Source organism: Calonectris borealis, chromosome 1 (assembly GCF_964195595.1).
Source record: "Calonectris borealis chromosome 1, bCalBor7.hap1.2, whole genome shotgun sequence".
In the NCBI taxonomy this organism is placed as follows: domain Eukaryota; kingdom Metazoa; phylum Chordata; class Aves; order Procellariiformes; family Procellariidae; genus Calonectris; species Calonectris borealis.
Genome location: NC_134312.1, coordinates 3,914,645 through 3,938,274, shown reverse-complemented (window position 1 = coordinate 3,938,274; position 23,630 = coordinate 3,914,645). Strand labels below are relative to the sequence as shown.

The following is a 23,630-nucleotide window of genomic DNA, read 5'->3' as shown; positions in this document are numbered from 1 at the left end:
GTTCAGGGCAGGACCAGAGGATGCTTGCCCACCCTGAGGGCAGAAAGGGCCAGCGGAAAAGTGATGGTGAGGAGGCGATAAGACCCGAAGCCTCACCCTCCTTTGTGCACCCAGCACCTTTGATGAGTCACGAGTCAGCCCAAATTTACGCCCTCCAGCTAGCAACTTTATTTTTAACCTTTTCGGGGTTGTGAGTCACGTTGGCTCTCCCAGCCCATCCATGCATTGCCCACCACCGAGCCAGGACGGATCCAAAGACGATGAGCTGAACACATCTTGGACTGGATGATCCTTATGGGTCCCTTCCAACTTGAGATATGATTCTACGGTCTTTGGTCCATCGAGACTCAAAGATGCTGTGATATGAAGTGGCTAAAGACACAAGTGATGTAGGAGCTACCTCCAAGAGGCACTGGTGACCTCCTCAAGCATCCCAGCCTCTCCAAGTAAAATTTTGGGTGATTCCTAGTTAAATACCCACTCCCCAATGCCATCTGCTTTGCCGCTCATTCAGGCTATGCTGGGCACAGGTTCCTCTGGAGGCATGTCTGGGACACCTGCAATCTTCACCGACATAAAAGCTGCCACCGCACGCACCTCACCCCGTGTTTTTGCAGAAGAGCCAAGCTGGATGGCAGGATCCATCCCTCTGCTGCAATCAGTCCCCCACGACCTTGGCCAGCCGGGGTTACCGAGCCAGCAGCCCGGAGATTTCCTGTTAACGCTGCGAGGAGGGCTCCACATTTCCTCGGGATCCTTTGTGTGTTGGTGCTATTTCAGGTCCCACCTTTTTTTCTTCGGCTCCCCACCCACATCTCCCTCAGGGTGGGGTCTTCCCGGATAATTCGGAGCTCTATATATACACATGCATATACGTATGCACCTACATATATTTATATAGCTGTGCATGCGAGTTGAGCCTTCGGGCATTGACTGGACACGGCGGACTTGGCAGGAGGCTCGGTGCTATTCTTTAGGTGGGGAGAGCCTAGGAAGGGAAGGACACAGCTAACCCTCCCTCCTATTCAAAACTATTTAAAGACTGTCTGGCACAGAGTTTCTTTCCCACCAAATGGCTCCAGTGACGATCTGGCTTTACAGGCTGTGTAATCTGATCAACTTCTATTGTTGGCAAATTCATAATTGCCTCATTATTTAACTCTCCTGAAACAGTCGGTTTTACAGAAAAAGAATATCCATTTTAACTCTTTTTTTTGTTTGTTTTATTTGGTTTTTCAAGAGCACTGGGACTCAGTTTCCATTTGAAGAACTTCTGTTCTTCAACAGATCCTGCTCTTCCCCTCCTTAGAATAATACACGTGATCACAGGAGTCACTGATAAAAGGCGCAAACAGGGAGAGATGACCTTTTCCAGTGCTGTTGTAGCTCAGGATTCTCCAGCATAGCATATTTATTACCCAGTGGCCTCTTATATGTATCCGTGAGCGGCACAAGTAGAGGAGCCTTAACCATTTCCCCCCAGCAAGGAAGGATGCTCTTGTAAGGACTATGTGCTGGCTCACACCCTTGCTCAGCCACAACCCTCTGAAACAACCCTGGTTACATTTCTTAATCTCTCCCTGCCTCAGTTTCCCCCGTCTCTATATGCAAGAGCGGCTAGATTTCAGATAGAGGAGCTGTCTTCATTTACGGGCTGGTCCAGCACCTTGCTAACCGGGGCCCCAACCTTGGTTAGGTGCCAGAGCAATACAAATAATTACTAATAGTAATCCCCATGGGAGTCTATTACATTATGGTTCAACTTCCTCCCAAACAATTGCTCCTCTTCCTTGCTTTGTATGTTCTTCAAAAGAAGCGGCTGCTGTGCTTTAGGGCTGGGACACCAGCCGTGGTAAACATACACCCAGCGTTCCTGCTCAGCTGGGCCTGGGCAGCAAAAAGAAGATAAATCTGATTTAAGACAATCACATTGTGGGCAGGAAAAAAAATGAAGGTTTAATGGAAATGGCAACCTAGCAGCACTAAACAGCGTTTATCCTGAGAAATCCCTTAGGGCGCATTTATTCACTATTTACAGGATGATCTTATTCAGAATGGTAATAAGAGTAAGAAATGTGGAGAGCAGAAGTGCCCGCTGGTCTCAGGGCTCAAAACATCTTCATTCAGAGGGCAGTGAAGGTCCCGACACTGCAGGAGCACTTGGGGGAGGGAAGCAGAGATTTACTGTGGACACAGAGCTTGCCACTGCTTGGACACTTCCCCGCTTTCTGCCTACGTTGCAGGTACCCTGCCTGCACCACCCAAAAGGTGCATAAAGGGAAAGATGACCCATAAATGGGAAGACAAATGCCCCTGGTCCACAGCCAGTCCTGGGCTGAAGTTGGCCCATCCACTGGGTGTGTGAGCCAAGCGAGTTGTCCTTGTAGGTATACAAGGTGTAGGAGCACCCCAATGCCATAGGTTTAGGGGTAATATCAAACTCCTATGGCAGCTGGGAACCCAAAATATTGAGTGTCCAACAAAAGGTGGGATGGTAATGCAGAGAAGCCATCCCAAAGTGGTTTGAGCTGGATCACGTTGGAGCAGAGTGGGCTTTGGGTGGGCTCTCTTGAGGTCCTTGGATCCTCATTCAAGCAGTTAGCTTGCTCTGAAACATATGGTGGCACACCTCCAAGATGGTTTTTCCATCGCTAGGACCAGGAATTTAGGCCTGTGCAGCATGTAGCAAGGTGGAGAAGGAAAAAGGGTCTCTCTTATTAGTCAACCAACTGGCCTGACTTAACGCTGACGAAGAACAATGCACATTTTGGTCACCCCTTCCAAGATGGAGCCTGCAACGGCTTTAATTAGTCAATTAAATGTGGCTTTGTCATAGGAGATGAGACACAACCGGGACCAGCCAGCTGGGTTCTTGGCTGCTGAATGACATTGTCTTTCCAGCCCAATGACCTCATTGTTATGACTCAATAGGGGAACAATGTTGTCCACCCAGCAGCCCAGCAAGGAGTGGGATTCCTGCGTGGTTACAGCTGAGCAGAAGAGCATGGGAAGTTGTGGGATGTCACCGGGTCGGGGATGCAGCGTTTTGCACTCAATGCAAGCAGGCTGCGGTAAGTTTTAATGGCATGGTTGCGTACTGAGAAATCCCAGCAAAAAAATTTAATAATATATAATACAAATACAGCATGCAATGGTGATCATATTCAGCTCTCCAAAAATTCAGCATCTGTTCCTTGGACAGGTAGGTCCAGGTAGTAGGTTTGAGCACGACAAGACTCACTGGTTAGGGAGGAAAATGCTAAATGGTATCTAATGGAAAGGAAAGCTTGCAGCACTTACACACTGGGTGATCTGGATGGAAAAAACCCTCCTGTCCGTGTCACCTTTTGAGCTCAGGGCTTCACTGACATCTCCCTGCCACCGAAACCCTTCTCTCCAGGGCCGTGTCTGACGGTCGTGCCGCAGGGCAGGCCATGGCAGGGCAAGGGAAGGGAGCAAAGGAAGCAGGAAGGAAGAAGGAGCTGCATCCCCTCCCTGCTGTTAATCATTCTCCTCCTTCTCCTAGGAGTCTGCAAAGCCCGCGCTGGGCTCCCACCTTGGAAGGGACCCAGAGAGGTGACCAGCAGCTCTGGGACGCGGGGCTGGGCTTCAGGATAATATCCAAATTATTCTGCTCTCAGGATGGCAGAGACCGGGTCCTGCTTTTGGCTCAGCAGTGAAACTCTGACACATCAGCTTGGACATTTTCTTTAGAAAACCCAGCTGGAGTGGCGGTGGAGTTGGAAACAGGAGGAGAGAGCAGGGACTGCAGGTCGGGTCCGTGATGGGACCCGCAAAAAGCCATCAGCAGAGGAGAGTGAGGGAGAGGGCACTGAACTGGGATTCAGTGGGTGCTGCTGGTTGTAATCCTGAAGCTGGGGGGGAAGGTATGGGGAGGGCGAGGGAGAGCAAATGCAGCCCCACATTGGGGATGTGCTATAGTGGTGAAGGCTGCAGCTCCGTGAACAGCCCTGTCACGTTTGCAAGTGCAAACATCAAAACAAAGCACAGCTTTGCTGCAAAAACTGCCCTATTTTATGAGATACAAGAAAACCAGCATCCCTGATTATAGAACGGCAGAAGAGACAACTGAAAAATCCCCACACAGACTTCAAACCCACATTCGGAGAAGCACCATCAGATACACAAGAAGACCCTCCTGTTACCCTGAGCCCAATCTCATCCAGGCGTCTCTGGAAATTATTATCTGGGCAAAATGCTCCTTCACTCCGGTCACAGCAGCTCTCAGAAATCAAGCCCTGAGCCTGCTGATGGAGGCAAGAAAGAGCTGAGGCATCAAAAGCAAACGGCGACTCTTAGCAACGCTTATTGATAACTCTCGGTAATTGATTGTTATATTATTGCTTTAAATAATTAATAACTAGCAAGCCTATCTATTCCAGACACAGCTCTCTGGTGCAAGCATGCTCCTGGCCCCTGTTAGCTGGGGTCTCTTAGCACATGAGCATCTCTGCTTGTCCATCACCAGTTCCCTCCAGTACCCAGACCTCTCTATGTAGGCCACCGTGTCATGGATGAGAGGCTGAAATGCTCGAATGCTGCAAAACAACAGAGCTAGGTCCTTTGCCCAGCAAGCTTCTGCATGCCACAGTGGCCAAATAAATAGGACACGCACGCTGGAAGCCAGGCTTTGCACTTTGAGACTATGGACACAGCAGGATTTGAACCAGCTCTCCCAAACGGGAGCAGAACCGTGTTGGAAAAAAGCAAGAAGTGGTGCAAATCCCCATCTTGCAAACAGCCCAGATGCATGGAAGGCTGAATGCAGCTGCAGTGGAGATGAGTTGCAGCACCAGGACATTCGGCACTGTGCTGCTGCATGCACACGCAGACTCTCAAATCCTGGCTCAAATCCCGATCCAACCAGATCCAAAAGCTGCTATTTATTGCCACAAAACAAATGCATTATTCCTAATCTATATTATCAAGGAGAAGGCTCTTCCTTTCCTCGCCCTTGGTAGTTTCATGGCAACAGCTATGGATTGAACGGGGCTGGGACAATTTGTAACCCTTTGACTTTGGGAAGTCCTGCGAGGTCCACGTGGCACCAAGTTGCTATAATAAGCCATTCCCTGCCTTTTGGGGTGAGAAATACAGGAAATCTGCCCACAGGCACCTCGCACACATCTGTCCATCTCAGCGAAGAGCAGTCTTGTTGCTTAAAACAGGAACCGAGAGATCTAAGGGTCTTTCTCTGCCTCTGAGGCAGGCTGTGAGCATCTGCTCTTCTCAGATTTGGGCAGAGGCAAAATCTTATTACCCCTTGCTCTCTCCTGTCCCTCGATGGGGTGCGTGCCTCTGCTCAGACCGAGCCGAAATCCTTGCAGAAACAGCTTGCCGGCTGCACTTTCCTTACCCTTCCCTTCCCCAAACTCCCCACTGCGATGAGCATCAGCATTCAGGATGGGAGTAAATAAATAAATAAAGTGCAATCCTAAAAGCGCTCTCCAAAAACCAGTTTCAAGGTCAATTCGCCTGCAGAGGTTTCCTAGCCCTGGTCCCACTCATCCATCCGCATTATCAGCCCCCTTCTTCCAGCACCTGGGGGTAGCAATTTTCCCAGCCAAGACAGAGATAAACCCCTGGCCCAAAACTGCTTCTGAGCTGGATTATAAGGAAACCCTCCCTAAAAGGCCAGCTGGGCTCTGGGCAGCCCTGGGCACCTGCTCCCGGGGAAAGCAGCTTACACCGCTGCATCGCTGCCGTCCCCCTTTCTAATCAGATCGGAGCAGTCCCACCAGACACGCGAAACGCTCTCACAGAAGACAAAGCGGAGAGCTGCAACCCTCATCCGCCAGCTCAAACACAAATACAGCCCCGAAATAGCCGGCATTCCTTTGGCACGGCTGTCCCCCAAGTATTTCTCATCAATTCTGCAAGGCACACACGGCTTCTTCTTTTGGTGGTTTCCTGACTTTTTTTTTTTCCATGGGGACTTTTTGCAGGTTTTTATCAGGACTGTTAGCTGGATTTTTCTGCGTGAGAGCATAGCTGAGATGCAGAGAGTCCTATGCAGCGGGACCTCAGCAACCACCATGCAAGAGCTTGGCTTTGGGTCTTGTCCAAAATGCACCAGCTCTCCGCGGTTCCCCCCCACTTTCCCACCGTGCTGGGGCTCCGCACCCATCCTGATGCCTATCCAGTTATTCACGGTGTGTCCTGCAATGTCAGGAGCTTCTGCACTGGCTGGGGCATGCGTGCAGAGGGTCCTGCAGGAGCAGGAGCTGCTGACAGGGCCCAGTCACTTTTCTTCCATCAGAGATGTTGATGAGATGCCGTAATCTCTGTTTCTAATTGTGATCGGGGGAAGGAGAGCCCGGCTTCCTCAGGGGCTGTGCCACTGAAAACCCTTTAAAACCCCCAAAACTTTATCCTGCGCAGCTGTCGACTACCTGTGGCCAGGCTTCATAGGTGGGAGCAAAAAAGAGATGAATTTTTTTTTTTTTTTAAACAAAACCCCCAGCTCTTTCCTTTATCAACCCATCAGTTTGGACTTCCGCATTTTCCTCCCTAGCCCTTTGTAAAGGGCATTCGTAAAGGACATACGAAGAACACGTTCACCATGAGGTTCCCGACTTGTCTTGCTGCCAACCCAACCTTACATGCTCACTTTTCACACACCCCACCACTTTGCCAAAAGAACTTTTTTTCCCAACTTGGCTGCCCAAATCATCCCCCAGCAACTGAAGCCATGATTTGGAGGAACACTGACATGGGGAACATGGATGGTGATGGGTGACAAGCTTTGTGGCTTGATTGTGCAGCCCACAGTGGTTGTATTGGCCATCCTTGCCCTCACTAGGAATTGCTTAACACCATCCCATCCGCTATCAACCTTCTCCTTGTTGGAAAACCTCACAGAAGAAGGGGTTTTGGGTGAGATGGTAAATTATAGGCTGGACTTTGAGAACCATTCCCCAAGGCAGAGCTTCTCTGGGGCATAGCCATCCTGGGATTTGCTCCCCACCACAGCCTGAGAGGGACTTGGCTTGATGAAACACAAATTGAGGGCTGAAGGATCTGGTCCAGGGTCTGAATGATGTTAGTGCATCCTCCACCTTGAGCTGGGCCTAACTGCAGCATATCAGACTTAACTGATGTGTCATAGCAGAAGCAGATGTGTCCTCACCATGGAGGTGATACCCCAATAGCTGTAACGGCTACGTGCAGAGCAGTGATGGCAGCAGTGGCAATTGCAATCACCTTGATGGCAATGATTGCTCTCAGCAGCTTCCTGCCTAATGAAGATGTCCTCATTTCTTCATGGGGAGGCCCCATGAAGGGCCTCCTATGGTGAGGAGCAAAAGACACTGCACTAAAGATGTGTCAGTTGTCAAGACTTTTTTTTTTCCTTCTTTTTTTCCCCCTGGTTTGTTGCCTTAAACAGCAATGTTTTATTTGTCAAGCCTGTTGGAGAAAATGCTCTCATGTAGGATCAGCAAGGAGATGCATCTAAATAGGCTGGATGAGGGGCTCCAGGATCCACCAGGCTTTCCAGAATTGTCTGTGAATACTGTTTTACTTTGGAAAGAAGAGGGGAAATTGAGTTTATCACTACCATCCTCCCCAGACCCCCACGATAGGCATGCAGTGCGGATGGATGGAAGTCCTCCAGGATCTGCTAGGAGACGTTGTTTTCCTGGACAGAAGAAGGATTGCTCCAAGTTGGCCTTGTCCCATTGGGAAAGGGTGTGTACACTGCCATAGGCCACAATCCATCACGGCCAAATCTCCTCCTAATTTGTGAAAGGCCAAATTTTATCATCTAGCACCAAAGAGAAGATTAAATATATTGCAGCAGGACTAAACCCAACCAGGACACCCACGACACTTGGGGAACTTGGATTTTCCAACACTAAATGGGACTGGATTTGGATGTGAGACAAAAACTGGGCAGCCAATTAAAGGAAGGCTCATTAATTCTTGCTTTGCTTTCCTTTGACTGCTGTCTGCCCACACTATGGGCAGATATCCAGGGTATCCAGACACTAAGCGTGGGGTTCTTCTGCCTTCAGTTAGATGGTCCAAATTTATGCGTATAAACCTCAGCTAGCCATTTAAATTCCCTCTGCAGATCACGGAGAGAGACATTCAGCCGTTCCATCAATAGTTAATTCTAAGCTGCGAAAACAATTGGAAGGTGGCAGCTGAAAAATAAAATTGCTTCCTCTCCCGTTTTAAATGGTAAAAGTGAGTTTTAAGAGAACAACTCCTGTTTATTTAAAGCCCTCGAGGGACACAAAACAATTCATTTCAGTCACTAACTCCATCAAAGATTGATGCCTGAGATTTGCTCAATGAATTGCTTAGCATTAAACTCAAAAGTATCTTGAAAAGTTTATGCGCTAGGTATCCAGACCCATGGCTACTTGATGTATCTTAAAGGAATTTGAGATGCTGTTTTGCATCGCTCAGTTTAACAGAAATTTCCTCTACGAGTAAAGGGTGATTGCCACCAATAAGCCCCAAATTAGTATTATTCATCGTTACCTAGGAAGGTTTAAAAGATGCATAAATTAGAAATCAAAATAAAGCAGTGGCAGGCTATATAACTGCTTAAACAAATATGTTCATAGTGCATCCACCTGGTTAGAAAGCACAGTTGAAAGGCAAGAGTGGGCTGTAATCTCCAAGTTTTACAACGAGCAACCGAGGAGAATCGGCCCTGCTTAAGGGATATAGCTATGAATCGCAAATGAAAAACATGATTAAGATCAAATCATTCAAATTAAGACTTTCTTCTTCTGTATTTTAAATTGTGATTAAAATTCATAATTTAAGCCACATCAATTTAAATCAAAGCAGCCTGCCATAAAATGAGGTTTTGAACCCTTTGTGAGGCTTTAATGAGAAAAAAGGACGTTCTCCTGTTGAATGCAGTTAATGGGGATTTATTGGTACCATTCATGGGTAGGAACTATCTCAGAAGCCTACAAAATTGCATAGAATGAGAGTCTTGAGGGCTTTTTTTAGCTGTCTGGGAAAATTTTAAGGCAACAAAATAATTTTCTATACTAGGGTATTTTAATAAGCTCAAAACTTACTTTTCTGCAATATTCCACATGACTGTTCAGGACAGGAAAATTTATAACTTGTGCCAAAGAGGTCAGCATCTCTCATTGCTTTTTTGGCATGGGAATTACCCCGAAGCTCGGGTGAGCGTGGAGGTGATGGTGGGCTGAGATTAACTCCTGCACGCTTGAAAAATGGGGTCAAGGGTGTGATTTTTGCTTCCCAGCTTTGCAGCTGATGCAATGCCGTGTCCCATTTTGCTTATGTTTTGCCCCGGTTGTCTCTCGGCTGGATCAGGCTTTGCTGGGAACCCCATGGCAATTGCTGGTTCATCCCATTTGCAGCACACGCATCGCTGCCGCCCAGCTTTTCATTGCCACAGGTGATTTTGATGTGCTTATGGCATCGCTTTGATCCGCCATAAATTCATGTGCCCTTTGAAAGAGGCAGTGGAGAGCACAACGCATTTCATAGCGTTGTGTCAAGCCAGAGCAGGGGACTGATCTGTCTGAAAACTAAACCAATACTAGAAGAAAAAAAATTAAAAAAGGAAAATAAAATAAGAGGGGGTCGTTTTGTGCATTTACTGCGTGTTGCTACTTTCTCCACTTTGCCACGAGAAAACCATGGGAACAAATTTTTATTTGTTTATTTTTTATTTTTACTTGTTTAGGCTCCGAAACCAAATCAGGTCACCAGCAGCTAAAGAGTGGGAAGATGGCTGAAAAAATGCATGATTGAGAATGCTGGTTTTGGAGTCGTGCAATCGCAACCTGGTTTGAGGGTGCTCCTTATTAGCTGGCCTAGTACCTGGAAGAACCTTGCTTCCCTTACCTATGCATTAAACATTTCTTCTGTTGCTTAATAAATGAGAAATGTCCAACAAGGACAACTTTAATTGCTTGTTTAGTGTATGTGTGTGTGTGTGTGTGTATATATATATATACCCAGGACCTTGCTTACTTGATGTTATTCCAGTATAACCAGTGCTAACTGAATCCGTACTGGGGAGCACAGTTCCTCGCTTTAACTACTCTGCTTTTTCTCATAGTCAAGGCATACTGTATCTTGATAAGCTGCGTATAATAGGCACCCCGAGAGCTATCCATTTTCCGCAGGCTGCAGCAGTATCATTTAAACTTTTCCATTTTTTTCCCCATTTGCGTACGTGGTGGAATGTCTTATCTCACCCTCCTGCCTTTAGATTCCGGGGAGGAGAAAAAAAAAAAAAAAAGAAGTGGTCTTTGCTATAAGGTTTCACAGAGGGACTTTCTCAAACACAGTTTCTCCAAACCCTTCTGCAGAATCTTTCAAGTCCCCTTTGTCAAAGTTAGAAATCTGGCATTTTCTCTTTGCCTGTATCTAGCAGACCACTTAGAATAAATGTCTGACAAGGTTGTCTCCTCAATTTTCTACAATAGATTTAATATATCTTTAAGTACTACAGCTTAATAACTCTAAGCCAATTTCTACCTCCTCCTCCAGTTAAAATCAATTAAGGCTGAGAGAGAAAATTTCAGCCTTTGCCATTAACAGCTAAGGTCTTATTCTTCCACTGCAAAATGACCTTCCTCCTCCCTTTCACCAGACTCGTGAGCCATGTGGCATAAGACCAAAGCCCCCTGCACACAGAGCTCGTAAGGCAGAGAAAAAGCCGCTGGATTAATCCAATTTTTATTAAGGATGCTAAGAATATGAACCAGACCTCAAAGCAACATCTAAAATGCGACTAACTCAGAAATAAAAAATTACCTCTTCCATTTTGGAGGAGGTTTTAACCCGTCTGCCTATTTCTGAGGCATCTGTTCTGCACCTGGCTTCAAACACAGACTTAGTTTTGAAACCCAAAGACCGTGTTCTTCTTATCCGCCTTTCCATTTTGCAGCCTTTAGGGTGTACTCCTGACCCACCACCAAGAAGTTCTTCCAAATCCTGAAACCCAAATTTTTTTGACGGTTTTAAGCAAATACAGGTACTGTTATGCAACATAAGCGTTTCCAGGGGCAGATCCTGGACATTTTTTGTGTAACATCAGACCCTGAAGAGGAGCATGTATGGAGACAAGCATCTCTAGGAGCCAAATCATCCCAAGACACATCTGAATTGCCTTCAGAAGATGGTCCTCTCTCTCTCCACTAACAGCAGCTGGATTCAAGGACAACTCAGCTCCAACCTTAAGCACCTTGATTAAGTATCTGAACCTACATGGCATTACCTTGGGTCCTTCAGTGGGAGGAAAAAGCAACTTGCCCACAACTGCAGAAGAGCTGGAAACACCAGGACTCCCAATTTTCCCTTCCTCCGCAAGTCAGCTCATCCCAGCTTGCCCAAATCAGGGCCCATTCCCCTTCTGCTGCCACCCAGCCCCAGCACTATGCCGAGTCGAGGGACCTGGGACGTTACGCTGAAAGCCAAATCTCAGCCTGGCATATTGCCGTCCCGCGGCTGGTTTATTGCGGATGCACATCTAAAAGCAGGTGTTTCAGCGGCGCTGAATTCCCGTCGCCCAAAATAAAGGCTTATTCCCTTTCGTTATCCCTTCTGCTCCATGCTGGGTGTTGAGGCAGTACACTGAGTTAATTTTAATAAGACCTTTGCATTTTCCCTGTCTCCTTGCAATACTTTGTCACCAAACTGTCATCGGCGTCTGCCGAGCGCTCTTGGCCTGCGACCAGGCAAGCTGTGAGACGTACATTATTTACGGGACAGAAAAGGTGCCTGCAACATGCAGAGCAGCGCGCGCTGCAAAGATGCAAAGATTTGCAAAGCAGCCACATTTAATGATGAGAAAAACTTCAGCGAGAAGACTTGGGACCCAATAAGCAAATGAGCAATGAAGGATATTGGTGCCTTTGGGGTTTGGAACAACTTCACTCCATCTCTTGAAGGAGAGAGGGTTTTTTTTTTTTCTCTTTAGGGTTGATGGGGCATCCTGGCATTTGCTGGTTCCCAACGGCTTTCAGCAAAATTCGGTACCGAAGGCTGTCTCTGAGACACACTATGGCTCAAGTCAAGTGAATATACGCATGTAACCCCCAAGAAGGTCACCCCAAATAACCCACCGCAGAGCTCTGCACTCCCAGAAGGCAGCAATGTTACTATTGGCATTTTCCAAGACTCCCCCAGGCACTCGCTATTTCTAGCACTATTTGCAATTCAAAGCCAGCAGCTAACTTGAAGCAGGCTAAGTCATCCTCGAAGGAACCTGTCCCTCTCCCTTGGCTGTGGAAGGAGGTGAGGACGCTGATACCCATCACCTGGAAGTTTAGCTAGAAAAAAAATACCACTGCGTCAGCATTGCCCCAGCTGGTGACATTGTAAAGGGGTAGAAACGAGCAGTGCAAAGTCAGCAAATCCTCCTGAATCCCAGCACAGGGTCGAGCTCCAAATTTACTAGGCGTCATGATAAAAGCCCTTTAAATGTGACTTGTGACTTCTTCCCTTGCAGCATCGTGAGGTTGCTTCTGGCCATGGAAAGCTGTTGTTGCATTGCAGCCCCCTGCTCACCAGGCCTTCGTTGATGCTATTTGTACTGCAGCAGCTCCGAACACCCCAACTGAGAGCATCTCCCCATCCCTGAACACTCACCGCATGGTCTCTCCACCAAACAGCACGTAGTCTAAGCAGACACATGCAAAATAGAGACAGAAACTGCGGCACAGCCAGTCCTTTAAACAGCATTTCAGCTCTTCGGTTCATAGCGTATCGTGTATGATTTTTGTACAATACCAAGGAAGATCATCTTCTTCTCCCCAGCTCTGTCTACCTTCTCGGACAGGGCTGTTTAGTTCAAAAGTAACATGTTTTTGGATATAGGCTAGTCCCAATGCTTAGGCACCTCGAAACTGGAGCTGTGATACAGGCAGAGCACATCCCTCCCGCCTCCAACCCAGTTTTAAGTGGATCTACATATTCCTCAAGGACCTCCAGAGCAAAACACCGCGAGGCTTCAGCCCAGCGCTACAACAGACAAATACGCAATTAGAGCTGTTAAAACCTGCTGAAGCTCAGACGAACTGTCCCCATCCCTCCCAAATAACAAAGAAGCAACAGGAGAAAGCACCTCGCCCCGGCGTGTGGGACACCATCACACCAGGCAGTTCGGGGAAAAAGAAAGGGATTTTTTTTTTTTGTTAAGCCCCAATGGCACAGGGAAAGGGTTTTGGGGGAGGTGGGTGGTGCATCCCCAAACCCCACCATGCAGTAGGACCTGCAAGACCCCCGTGCAGAATCAGGCTCGAGCCTGGTTGTCTCACAAGCTGCAAGAGAAAGACTCGGTGGATTTGCTCGGTGATCGCAAGACCAAAGGCACTGCTCTCTGCAACATGGACTATTCGGCGAAGCCCTGGGGGTTGCGGTGAACTGAGCGCAGGGAGCTGGAGAACAACAAATGCCAGATGACTGTGTGCATCGTTTAGAATTAAAAAAAAAAATAAAAAGCAAGGTTTGGTCAGGAGCTCTCTGTGAAAGAAAGGGCAGGCATTGCAAGAATTCAGAAACAACATCCTTAGGTGGAGATTGGCCAGTTATGGAAGAAGCTGTGCACGTAAACAGGCTTTCGACAGGGAAGTTGGCACAAGCATGTGAAAACGCTTCAGAGGTTTTGCGAGATTTCACATGCCTGCACACAGGGAATGGACCAAACCGGGTCTCCTGGATTCCTCCAAAGTTCAAACCCTCTCGTGATGTTCGGCTCTCAGCAGAGCTGAGGGTGGCCGTCTGTCATGCAAGCGTGCTGGGAGCAAGACTGAAGGTGAGGCGGATGCTCAGGCTCACAACCTGCACGTTTCTGCCTATGTGTCGTTCTCCATCAGCTCAGCAGCTGGGAGGGAGGAATTTCTGTGCAGCCACGGGTGGGTGGTTTGCTGTGTGCTTGGTCCTGCTACCACCCGGAGATGTAGCTACTGAAGGCACTTGGGCTTGGGGCTTGAGCCCCCCATAGCACAGAGCAGCTCAGCTGGGTGTTATGGTGGGATCTCACCTCCCCAGGGCATCACCCCGTAAGGATGAAGCCCCACTCGCCCCATCCTTCCTGGCCCCACAGAGCATCAAGGGGCTCTGGGTGCTGCGGTGGGTCTTTGGGGACAGGGCAAAGGGGCCACCCAGTCCAGCACCGTGGAGAAGGGAGCAAAATTCAGGGTTGGTGCGAGCAGGTGGGATGGATGTGGTCCCGCACCTAAACCCCCAACAGCTCCTCTCTGCTCTCGTATAACGACATAACACCCAGAATAACACGGGGGCTATCGCACGGCCTGAGGGATCCTCGCTGGCTGTAGTTAATGTTCATCAGTCCCCATGGCCTGAGCCCCAAGACACCCCAGAGCTTGTGTCGGCAGGCTTAGGTCTTTCAGAGGGTGCAGATGGGGAGAGAAAATGCATGATTCATAGGGCAAATAATAACCAAAGCGCAACCCCAGCCTCCCTGCAAATGCTGAGAGCAGATATTTCCAACCGGTCTCCCGTCACCGCCAACATGAATGATCACCAGCCTCCTCGTCATAAGCCTTTAAAGCAACTCTCTGGAATTAAATCAGTGTATTGCATGGTTCCAGCTCCTTTCATCCAAGGATCTTCAAGTGCTTTACAAACAATCCTTTAATTAAGCCTCCTAAACAGACCTACGGGGTATTGTTACTGTATCTGCTTTACCACTGGGAAATCAAAGGCATTGCACTGCTAAAATGGCTTGCAAAAAGGTTGCAAAAATCTTATCGAAGTTCCTCCAACAGCAGATATATTAGAAGACACGCTCCGCTTCAGTGCTGATTTTAAAAGTCTCTGGGTAACAATTTTTTTCTCCTCCTGTAGACATGTCCCCAACTGCCTGCTCCTGCCCGTGTCGAGATTAGTATTCAATGGATAAAATGGATTTTAAAAAATGCACATCTTTGACAGCCTGTCTTGGACAAACATGAACTCCCATTACCAGGGAGCCAGCGTAGCTTTGGGAATGAAAAGGGATGTTTTGGCAACAAGGATTTAAAACCCATCAATCCTTGGTTTGCTTTGAGCCGGGCAAAGGGCCCATCTCTGGTAAAACCCCCTCCTGCCTTTTTTGCCCCCAGGACAGGGTTGAGCGGTGGCTCTTTTTAATCCTCTGATGATAAAAAGTATCGTTTTTCTCTTCCTAATGCAATTTTGCTATCATATCCCCTGTGGGATAGAAAATCTAATACGGGGAAAGAATAAATAATATAAAATGTCTTGTGAACACGCTGTAATGGGTAACTGAGCCCCTCGCAGGCTGGTTGAATTTAAAGATGTCATTCGCCCGATGTCCCATTTGCTGCATCTCTTGTACACACTGGCTGTGCCTTGTCTGAGGCTGCTTTTATTCTGATTTACAGGAGGTGAAATTAGGGGGGATCTCTGCAGAATCAGGGGGTTGGGATGATACGAACCTGGAAGGCAGTATTTCTAGCGAAACAGCCGTACCCAAAATAGCTGCTTTTAAAAACTTCAACAACCTTGGGCTCGATTCTGCTCTGCCCTACACACGACGTTGTCATCTTCTTCCTCATGACACCCAAAAACATGCTCCAAAATCCCAACTCCCTGCTCACCCACCCAATTCACATCCAATTTAAACAGAGCAAATCATATGGGCTCCATCCCAATTACTACTTTTTAAGCTAGCAAAAATCTTACAGTTTCACTTAAAAATCCAACTTCTTCCCATTTTGGGCGGGGGGGGAAAGATGAATTTTTAGGCTTTGAGTAACTCAGATGATTGCAGCCGACACCAGCCTTAGAGTTAAGCTCTGCTGGGACTCCAAGCCCAAACACCCAGCAAGGAGGGATGCCTATTTTGGCCCCTAAGGAGGAAAATCCTGGTGCCAATACTCAGGGAGGAACATAAAAGCGCCTCTAAGGAGCTTATGTCCAAACTTAAGAGCAGCACTAATGGCAGAAAACACTGTTTTGAAGGATTTAATCAAATAATTTCCGAGAAAAATGTAATAGGATCACTTGAGAGTGCTATAGAAACACGTCCCCCCACCATCCTCCTGCTAAAAGCCTGTTTTGTACCAATCCCAGCATATTTATCACTCCGTTTTGAAAAACAGAACAAAACCTTCTGAGAAGGCAAAGTCAGCTAAACTCAGCTAAATTCTGGCTGGCGCAAGAAAAATTGCATTAACAGCTCTTGCTTTATGCCAATATTAATGAGGTTGAGGCTTCTTGAGTTTTAATGGGCTATTTTAAAGCCCATGTCGGTGTCAGGGGGAGATGGGGGCTTCACGCCTGCTCGCCCACCAAGCCCCGGTGCCACGAGTCCCGAGAGAAGCAGGAAAAAACCAGGCAGGCAGAGATTTAGCCAGACCTCCGTGAATTCACCCCATAGTTAAAACCCCCAGGGCCCTGCCTCCACTTGTGCTTTTACCTCCGGAGCGTCCCCCAGCTTTTGTTACCTTGAATAAAAGCACATTCAGCTCAGCAGAGGCTCTGCTGGGAGACAGGACCCAGAGCAAGATTTCACCTTCTCCTAATTTATTTTGTTTTATTTTGTTTTATTTTGTTTTATTTTGTTTTGTATTATTTTATTTTATTTTATTTTACTTTATTGTATTTTCCCCCTTCCTCATCTTCCCCTGTATCCAGGGAAGAAACACCCCACTCCTCCCTGCCTTTATTCACTTTTAAAATAATCAGTGCATCTCCTTTTCCCGTTACTTTTTGGTGCAGTTTATGGCCATCTCTCCGATGAAACACCCTGCCGAAGAACCAGACCTCCTGCTGCATCCCCCACAGCCGTTTCCACATCACCCTTAACCCCAGCACTATCACAGGACCCGAGACACCATTTCCACTCCCACTCCCAAATCTCCCCAGCAGGATGCAGCCCCCATCCCACACGGGTCCACAGCTGGTGAAGGGTCTCCAGAAGTTTATCCTTTTTCCAACTCCACCATCAACTTCCATCAGGGAATTGCTGTCTCCCACCCGTTTTTTCCCCGTTTTCCCACGCCACCTCTACGAACCAGGGACGAGGGCTCACGTTCAATACCTGGCACGCTGGACCATCGCAAGAGCGGCCGCACCAAACCCAAACCAAAGGTCCCCCCTTTCGATGGCACCCAAAAAGAGGGGGTGTGAGGCTCAGCACTTTGCACATCGGTCTCCCCAGAGCCCAAACCCCTGACCAGGGGCTTTGTGAAGCTGGATGAGGGAGTGAAGAAGCGGCACGTTTAGCTCATACCGTCGCATAAAGAAACAAGCACTGCGGCTCTTGCGCCCCAAGTTGAGCTGCCGTGGATGGTCTGATGTGCTTAGTTTCTCATTAAGAGGGTTAATCAGCCTGCATTGAGAAAGCGGGTGGGCACTCAACATCCACCAGTTTATTTTCCGCCTTTCTGCCCAATTTGCTTCAAACCAGCCAACGGTAAAGGGGAAAAGCTGGGGAAGCGAAAAGGCGAGAGATGCTTGGGGGGGGGGAGGGTGGTGGTAAAAAAAGCAAGGCGAGGGCAAAAAGCGGGGCAGCTGAGGCGGGAGGAGAGGCGTGCGGGGCCCGGGGAGGTGGCACTTACCGAGCAGCAGCAGCGGCAGCAGCAGCGGTGCCCGCATGGTGCCTCGGCGCGGCCGTCCCCGCCGCGGCTCCCGGCGCTCTCTCCCCGGCGGGGCGGGCGGGCGGGCGGTGCGCTGCCCTCCCCCGGCCCTGGCCCCGGCCCCGGCCCCGGTCCATCCCCCCCCGCGCCTTCTCCAGCCGCCGGGGGAGGTGCAACACCGCCCCGGCCCGCCCCCGCCTCCGCCCCACCCCGGCTCGGAGGGGAGAGACCCGCGGGGGGGGGGGGGCGCTGGGGATGGAGGGGGGTTGAGGGGGTGTCCACCTGCGTGGGGGGATTTGGGGTTATCGTCGGGATGGGGACTTGGGGTGGGGGATTTGAGGTTCCCATCTGTGTGGGGAGGATTCGGGGTTTTCATCAGGATGGGGACTTGGGGGGGGGTTTGGCATTCCCATATGCATGGGGGGGATTCAGGGTTATCGTCGGGATGGGGACTTGGAGGGGCGGGATTTGGGGTTCCCATCTGCATAGGGGGATTTGGGGGTTTCTTTGGGATGGGGACTTGGGGGGGGATTTGGGGTTCCCATACACATGGGGGGGATTTGGGGTTTTCGTTGGGATGGGGACTTGGGGGGGGGGGATTTGGGGTTCCCATCTGCATGGGGGGAATTTGGGGTTTTCGTTGGGATGGGGACTTGGGGGGGATTTGGGGTTATTGTCGGGATGGGGACTTGGGATGGGGGATTTGGGGTTCCCATCTGTGTGGGGAGGATTCGGGGTTTTCATCAGGATGGAGACTTGGGGGGGGGGTTGGCATTCCCATATGCATGGGGGGGATTCAGGGTTATCGTCGGGATGGGGACTTGGGGGGGCAGGATTTGGGGTTCCCATCTGCATAGGGGGATTTGGGGTTTTCGTCAGGGTGGGGACTTGGGGGCCATTTGGGGTTCCCATACACATGGGAGGGATTTGGGGTTTTCATCAGGATGGGGAGTTAAGGGGGGATTTGGGGTTCCTACCTGCATGGGGGGGATTTGGGGTTATTGTCGGGATGGGGACTTGGGGGTGGATTTGCGGTTCCCATCTGCATGGGAGGGATTCGAGGTTTTCATTGGGATAGGGGTTTGGGGGAGTTTGGGGTTCTCAACTGCATGGGGGCGTTTTGGGGTTTCATTGGGTTTGGGGGTTTGAGAGGGATTTGGGATTCTCACCTGCATGGGGGGATTTGGGGGTTTCGTTGGGTTTGAAGGTGGATATGGGGTTTTCATCGGGATGGGGACTTGGGCGGGGATTTGGGGTTCCCATACACATGGGGGGGATTTGGGGTTTTCGTTGGAATGGGGACTTGGGGGGGGGGATTTCGGATTCCCATCTGCATGGGGGGGATTTGGGGTTTTCATCTGGATGGGGACTTGGGCATCAGTTTGGGATTCCCACCTGCATGGGGGAAATTTGGGATTTTTATCAGGATGGGCATTTGGGGGTGGATTTGGGATTTTCATCTGGATGGGAATTTGGGGTTTGATTTTGGATTCCCATCTGGGTGGGGGTTACTTGGGGATTTTCATCTCGATAAATGGGGGTTGATTTGGGGTTGATTTGGGGTTCTCACCATGGCTGGGGGTTGATTTGGGGTTCTTATCTGGAGGGGGTGTGTGTGTTAATTTGAGATTGCTCTCTGCAGGTACACCCCCTCCACTGTCTATGCTCCGATGGTACAAAATTCCCCAGATCCCTCCTCTTCCCCCCTAGCGACACGGGAAGTCCCTGGAGGGGGAGATGGAGAAGGAAGATGGGAGGGGGGCTTACTGGGGGGGGTCATTGCTCTGGTCGGGGCCAGCACCCCACCACTGCGGCAGCTACGGTCACTCCTAGATCTAGAGGCTGGGCACGGTGCTCACATCCAAGCTTCGGACCCACACATTACCCCAACACCTCCTCCGAAACTAAGTGACGCTTCCAAATATTTAAATAAATTAATGTACATTTGCATACGATGTTTTCTAAGAAGGGTTTGCACCAGTTTGAGACTCTCGAAGGCAGCAACATGCCCAAGGTACTAAGGACAAAATTATTATCAAATCTTTGCATTTTTTGTGGCAAGTGGGAAGGGCGCTGAAAGTTTTTTATCAAGTGTTCAGGCAAGGAGCGCTCACTGCAGCTAGGAAGAAACTAAAAATAAGCTCAGAGTTTTGCACCGAATCCTCCCCCTTGCACTGGCAGTTCCAGCTAAACCATGAACCTCCCCAGCCTGGCCCCAGATTTGGTAAAAATAACCTTCATTCCAAAAATGACTCTTCAAATTTGGTTTTCTTGATGCCTTTAGTGAAAGGTGGACTTTCTTCTCGTTGCAAGGTCACCTTGAGAAGACTTGAGGAGAGGTTTGGGTTAGCTCGCTCAGTCCTCCCTGCCTGCTTTGCATGTTGTCCCCAGAAAAGGCTTTTTGTCCTGATTTTAGCTTCTGGGTCAATGCAGCAAGGCTTTCCGTGTCCCTCAGCCCAGCCTCACCTCCTCTTGCTGCAACTCTGCATTACACAGTACCTAAAAGCCATGAAACTCGAGTTGCAATAAATGAATGAATGTGTCGATGCACATTATTAATCTTGCCGGTATTAAAGAGGCAGTCCCTTCTCTCCCTGCAGAATATATTTAATAACAGATCGCATTTCCCCCCCTACACATACTCTCCCAATCAGCGTATTTCGGTGTTAACTGCCAAGTCAAGACAGCCTAGGGAAAAACCTGAGCTGCATCAGTATAACAGTGTCCCTGGGATGGAGAGGAGGAAAGTGATGCTGAGCATCTTGATGTCCCTGTTTACTGCACCAGCACCCATACGCTGCAAAAATATCCCCCGACACATTGCTCTGGGGTAACAGTTCCCGGGAGACGGGGGCTCCCCCAAGGTGTGTTGGGTCTCCATGGTGGGTAAGGGCTGTGGCAAGAAGAGACAAGAGCAGAGCTCCCTTGGCAGCAACTAAAATAGACCTGAGGAAAACAGAATGGCCTGAAATCCACTTAAAAATCAGGCTGGCTTCAATGGCCGTTGGGTTTACGCTGCAATGATTGTATTGAAAGTTGGGAGAAGAAATTCATCTGGCTGGTCTCATCAGCAGATGTGGACTGTACTGGTCCTTTGGCCTTGTGCAGGGAGGAGGCAACCTCACGCCCTGAGCATTTGACACCTAAGTCTTTTTAGATCGCTGATCTGGGCTGTAGGTTTCCTTTTAAATTATCAGAACAGGCACGCTGCCACTTACGCAGGGAGTTTTGTCAGTTCTCAGCAGGGGTCTGCTCTCAGCATGCCTGTTGGACCTCCGTTTGCCTTAAGGGACAAGGAGGAGAGCACAAGCCACGGCAGCGGGAGGGTGGATGCTGTGCAGAAAGCTTCTTTCGGGGGTTTTGTGGTTCTCATTGGATACTCAAATTATAACGGCTCTGCCATCTGTGCTGGGCATTGCTTCTCACCCAGCAGGGCTATCTCCAGAGGGTCTCCAACCTCCTCTCTGACTGCTCCCTGCTGCATGGCCATGCAGGTCCTCCCTTGCTGCCAGCCTTGGCTGCTGGCAATTTCCATGGCGGCTAAAATAACGGCACGGCCTCCGCTTCTTGGGAAAACAGCTTCATCCAGAAACACGGTGTTAAACCTCCTTTTCCAAGGGGGTAGCAGAAAGGACTCGCGCTATTTCTGCTGCTTTGCAGGGTACAGGCTCCTTCCCACTTACGTCGGCTCAAGATCTGCCTTTCGTCTCTGCCGCAAAGGGGATAATTACTAAGAGGGTGTCAGATCAAGACTATGAATCATGAGCAGCTGAAGGAAAAAAGAAAGGGATACTTAGCACGACTGCTTCAAAAGCTGGATGTCTGTTAAAGCGTATCCCGCTCCGATGCCTAACCATCAGCTGGGGGGAAAGGTCAGAAAAAGCCCCAACTTGGGAAACTGGGTGCTTCTAGGGGTGTCAAAAAGGCATCAGCGTTTCATAGAAACAGGTAAACAGTCTTTTACACCCAAAGACACGCAACGCTGCTAACTGGGGGCTTTATCACGAGTGTCCCAGCTCTGGAGGTTTTCCTAAATACCAGCATTATGGGGTCAGGAAATTATGTAAAGGCTTTTGCTTTCAACTCCAAACATGAAAAGCCATGCCTTAGAGGTGCAGAGAAACCTGTGGGACAGTGGTCTGCACATCTGCCTAAGAAACGGGAACAAAAAGATAAGAATTTACCCCAAAATTTATTATTAACATTATTATTATTATTTGAAATCTCACGGGCTTAGGTCAGTCAGGTGTCTTTTTTAAGCTTGATATTGATGTGGCGTATACCTGGTTCCTTGTGTCCCAGCTAAATATTTATCTAAGATTGTGAAAGAGCAGAACAGGGAGCCAGTAGTTTTAAGGTGTGTAACTCAGCTGGGATGAAACTGTCTCAGGAGGAGGAAGACTTCACATGACACAAGATTTCTTTGTCATCATCTTTGTCAGCATCATAAGATGCTTTCATGGTTTCCCAAAGGCTATGGAAACCCCATTTCTTCTGCCATTTCCAAGTAAACTGGACAAAGGAGAAGAAAACGTAATGTAGGAGAGGCTCTTGCGCCTCGCAGCACTGGGATAAATTCCCAAAGAAAGCTTTTTCTTCTCTGTACCATGTAATTCCTTCTCAGCTGTGTTCAGATCCGTCATAACATTTGACTGACGTCTCCAGGAATCCTTGCAATATTTCCCTCTTTTCACAGAAAATGTCCGAGGAAAGCCTACGCAGCATGAAAATCCTCGGGCTGAGATCCAGCTTAGGATCATTTAACTTGCCAGTAATCCGATTTTACTGAATGTCATCACTTACCTTCCTTGTGCGACGGGGCACAAAGTAATAATGTTTGGAATTCAAATGTGGGGTTAAGATGGGAGGACGAACGGCGGGGCATGGGGCTGATACCTCCGGCGTGAGTAACAGCATGAACAACAGCACGTGGGCTCCTGGGGTGAAGATCACCAGCAGCTCTTTCAGGAAGGAAAGCAAAAAAAAAGACCCCAAACTACGCTCCCTTTAGCAAGAGACAAAAATATCTATGGTCTGATGTCTGCTTGACAGATAGCCTCAAGGAAACGGGACCATTGATGGAGTGAAGTTTGCAGCTAGATGTGAAGTGAGGAAAAGAGGCTGTTCATGAGAAAAAAAAACAGGGGAAAAGTTTGTGGTGTGCACAGGGTGGGGAATGGAGGCAGTTTCCATGTATTTCAGAAGATGGGGAGTCAGATGTGTCGTGGAGGGGGCTGTTCCTTAGCCTGGACCTGACCCAGCAGGAGGAACTGAAATGCTTGCCTCGGGAGCAGGAATTTTTTCAAGAAAGCTAAGAACAGTAGGGGATACCGCTCACAAGGCTAGCCGTGGTTTTCCAAACTCCTGTGAGCGAAGAGGCAAAAACCTTTTTGGAATTGATGTAGTAGACAAAGACTTATAAAATCTGGGTTCAGTCCTCAGCGCCGAAATAAGCGCCTGATCTCAGCTATGATCTTGTATTGAAGGACTTCTGTTCCTCCGCTTTGCTTTGGACTTGGCTGCTCGGACAAGTATAATTTCTGATTCTCTTGGGTTTAATTTTTTAAGAGAAGGAAATGAGGAACTTTGTTTTCAGCGAGCTGCTGACCCTCCTGCAACACACACGCCCCAGGAGCTTGGTCACCACCTCCACCACGCACAGATGCACACACATACCTGTCTGTGGGCAGCTTTGGGTCCGGACCAAGGCATCTACATTTGTGTGTCTGTGTCTCCAGGGTAGTTTTAGGTGTCTCCATTTGAGGTGGTGTTGGAGCTGCCGTTATCATTACTGGAAAAGGAGGGCACTGTGCGGTTGCTTAAACGTAGGTGGAGGCATCTCGGGTGCTAGAGGTGTCTTCATGGGGATGTGCAAGGCTTCTGTGAAACCCAAGCCCTCTGGAGCAGCAGCTCTGGTCCAGCTGGTGTTACACCATAGCGTGCAAAATCACATCCCACAGCCTCTGTTTAAGCGACCGAATCCTCTCCCTACTCTGAAGAGCCTGGAGAGAAATTATCAGCCTGAAGGACACAGAGATATCAGATGAGCTG

At 48.9% G+C, this 23,630-nt stretch overlaps 1 protein-coding gene across 2 annotated transcripts in view; it reads right to left on the bottom strand.

Annotated features, from left to right (window-relative positions):
* The window catches only part of PODXL (podocalyxin like), a 43,651-nt gene extending 26,004 nt beyond the window's left edge, over nt 1-17,647 (bottom strand). Inside the window, exon 1 of one of the 2 annotated variants that reach the window (XM_075142837.1) lies at nt 17,562-17,647. In XM_075142837.1, the coding sequence (XP_074998938.1) occupies nt 17,562-17,598 (37 nt within the window). In that variant the 5' untranslated portion in view covers nt 17,599-17,647. The remainder of the gene's footprint in view (nt 1-17,561) is intronic. The other variant, XM_075142829.1, reaches the window with a different exon arrangement.
* Between the last annotated feature and the right edge of the window lie 5,983 nt (nt 17,648-23,630).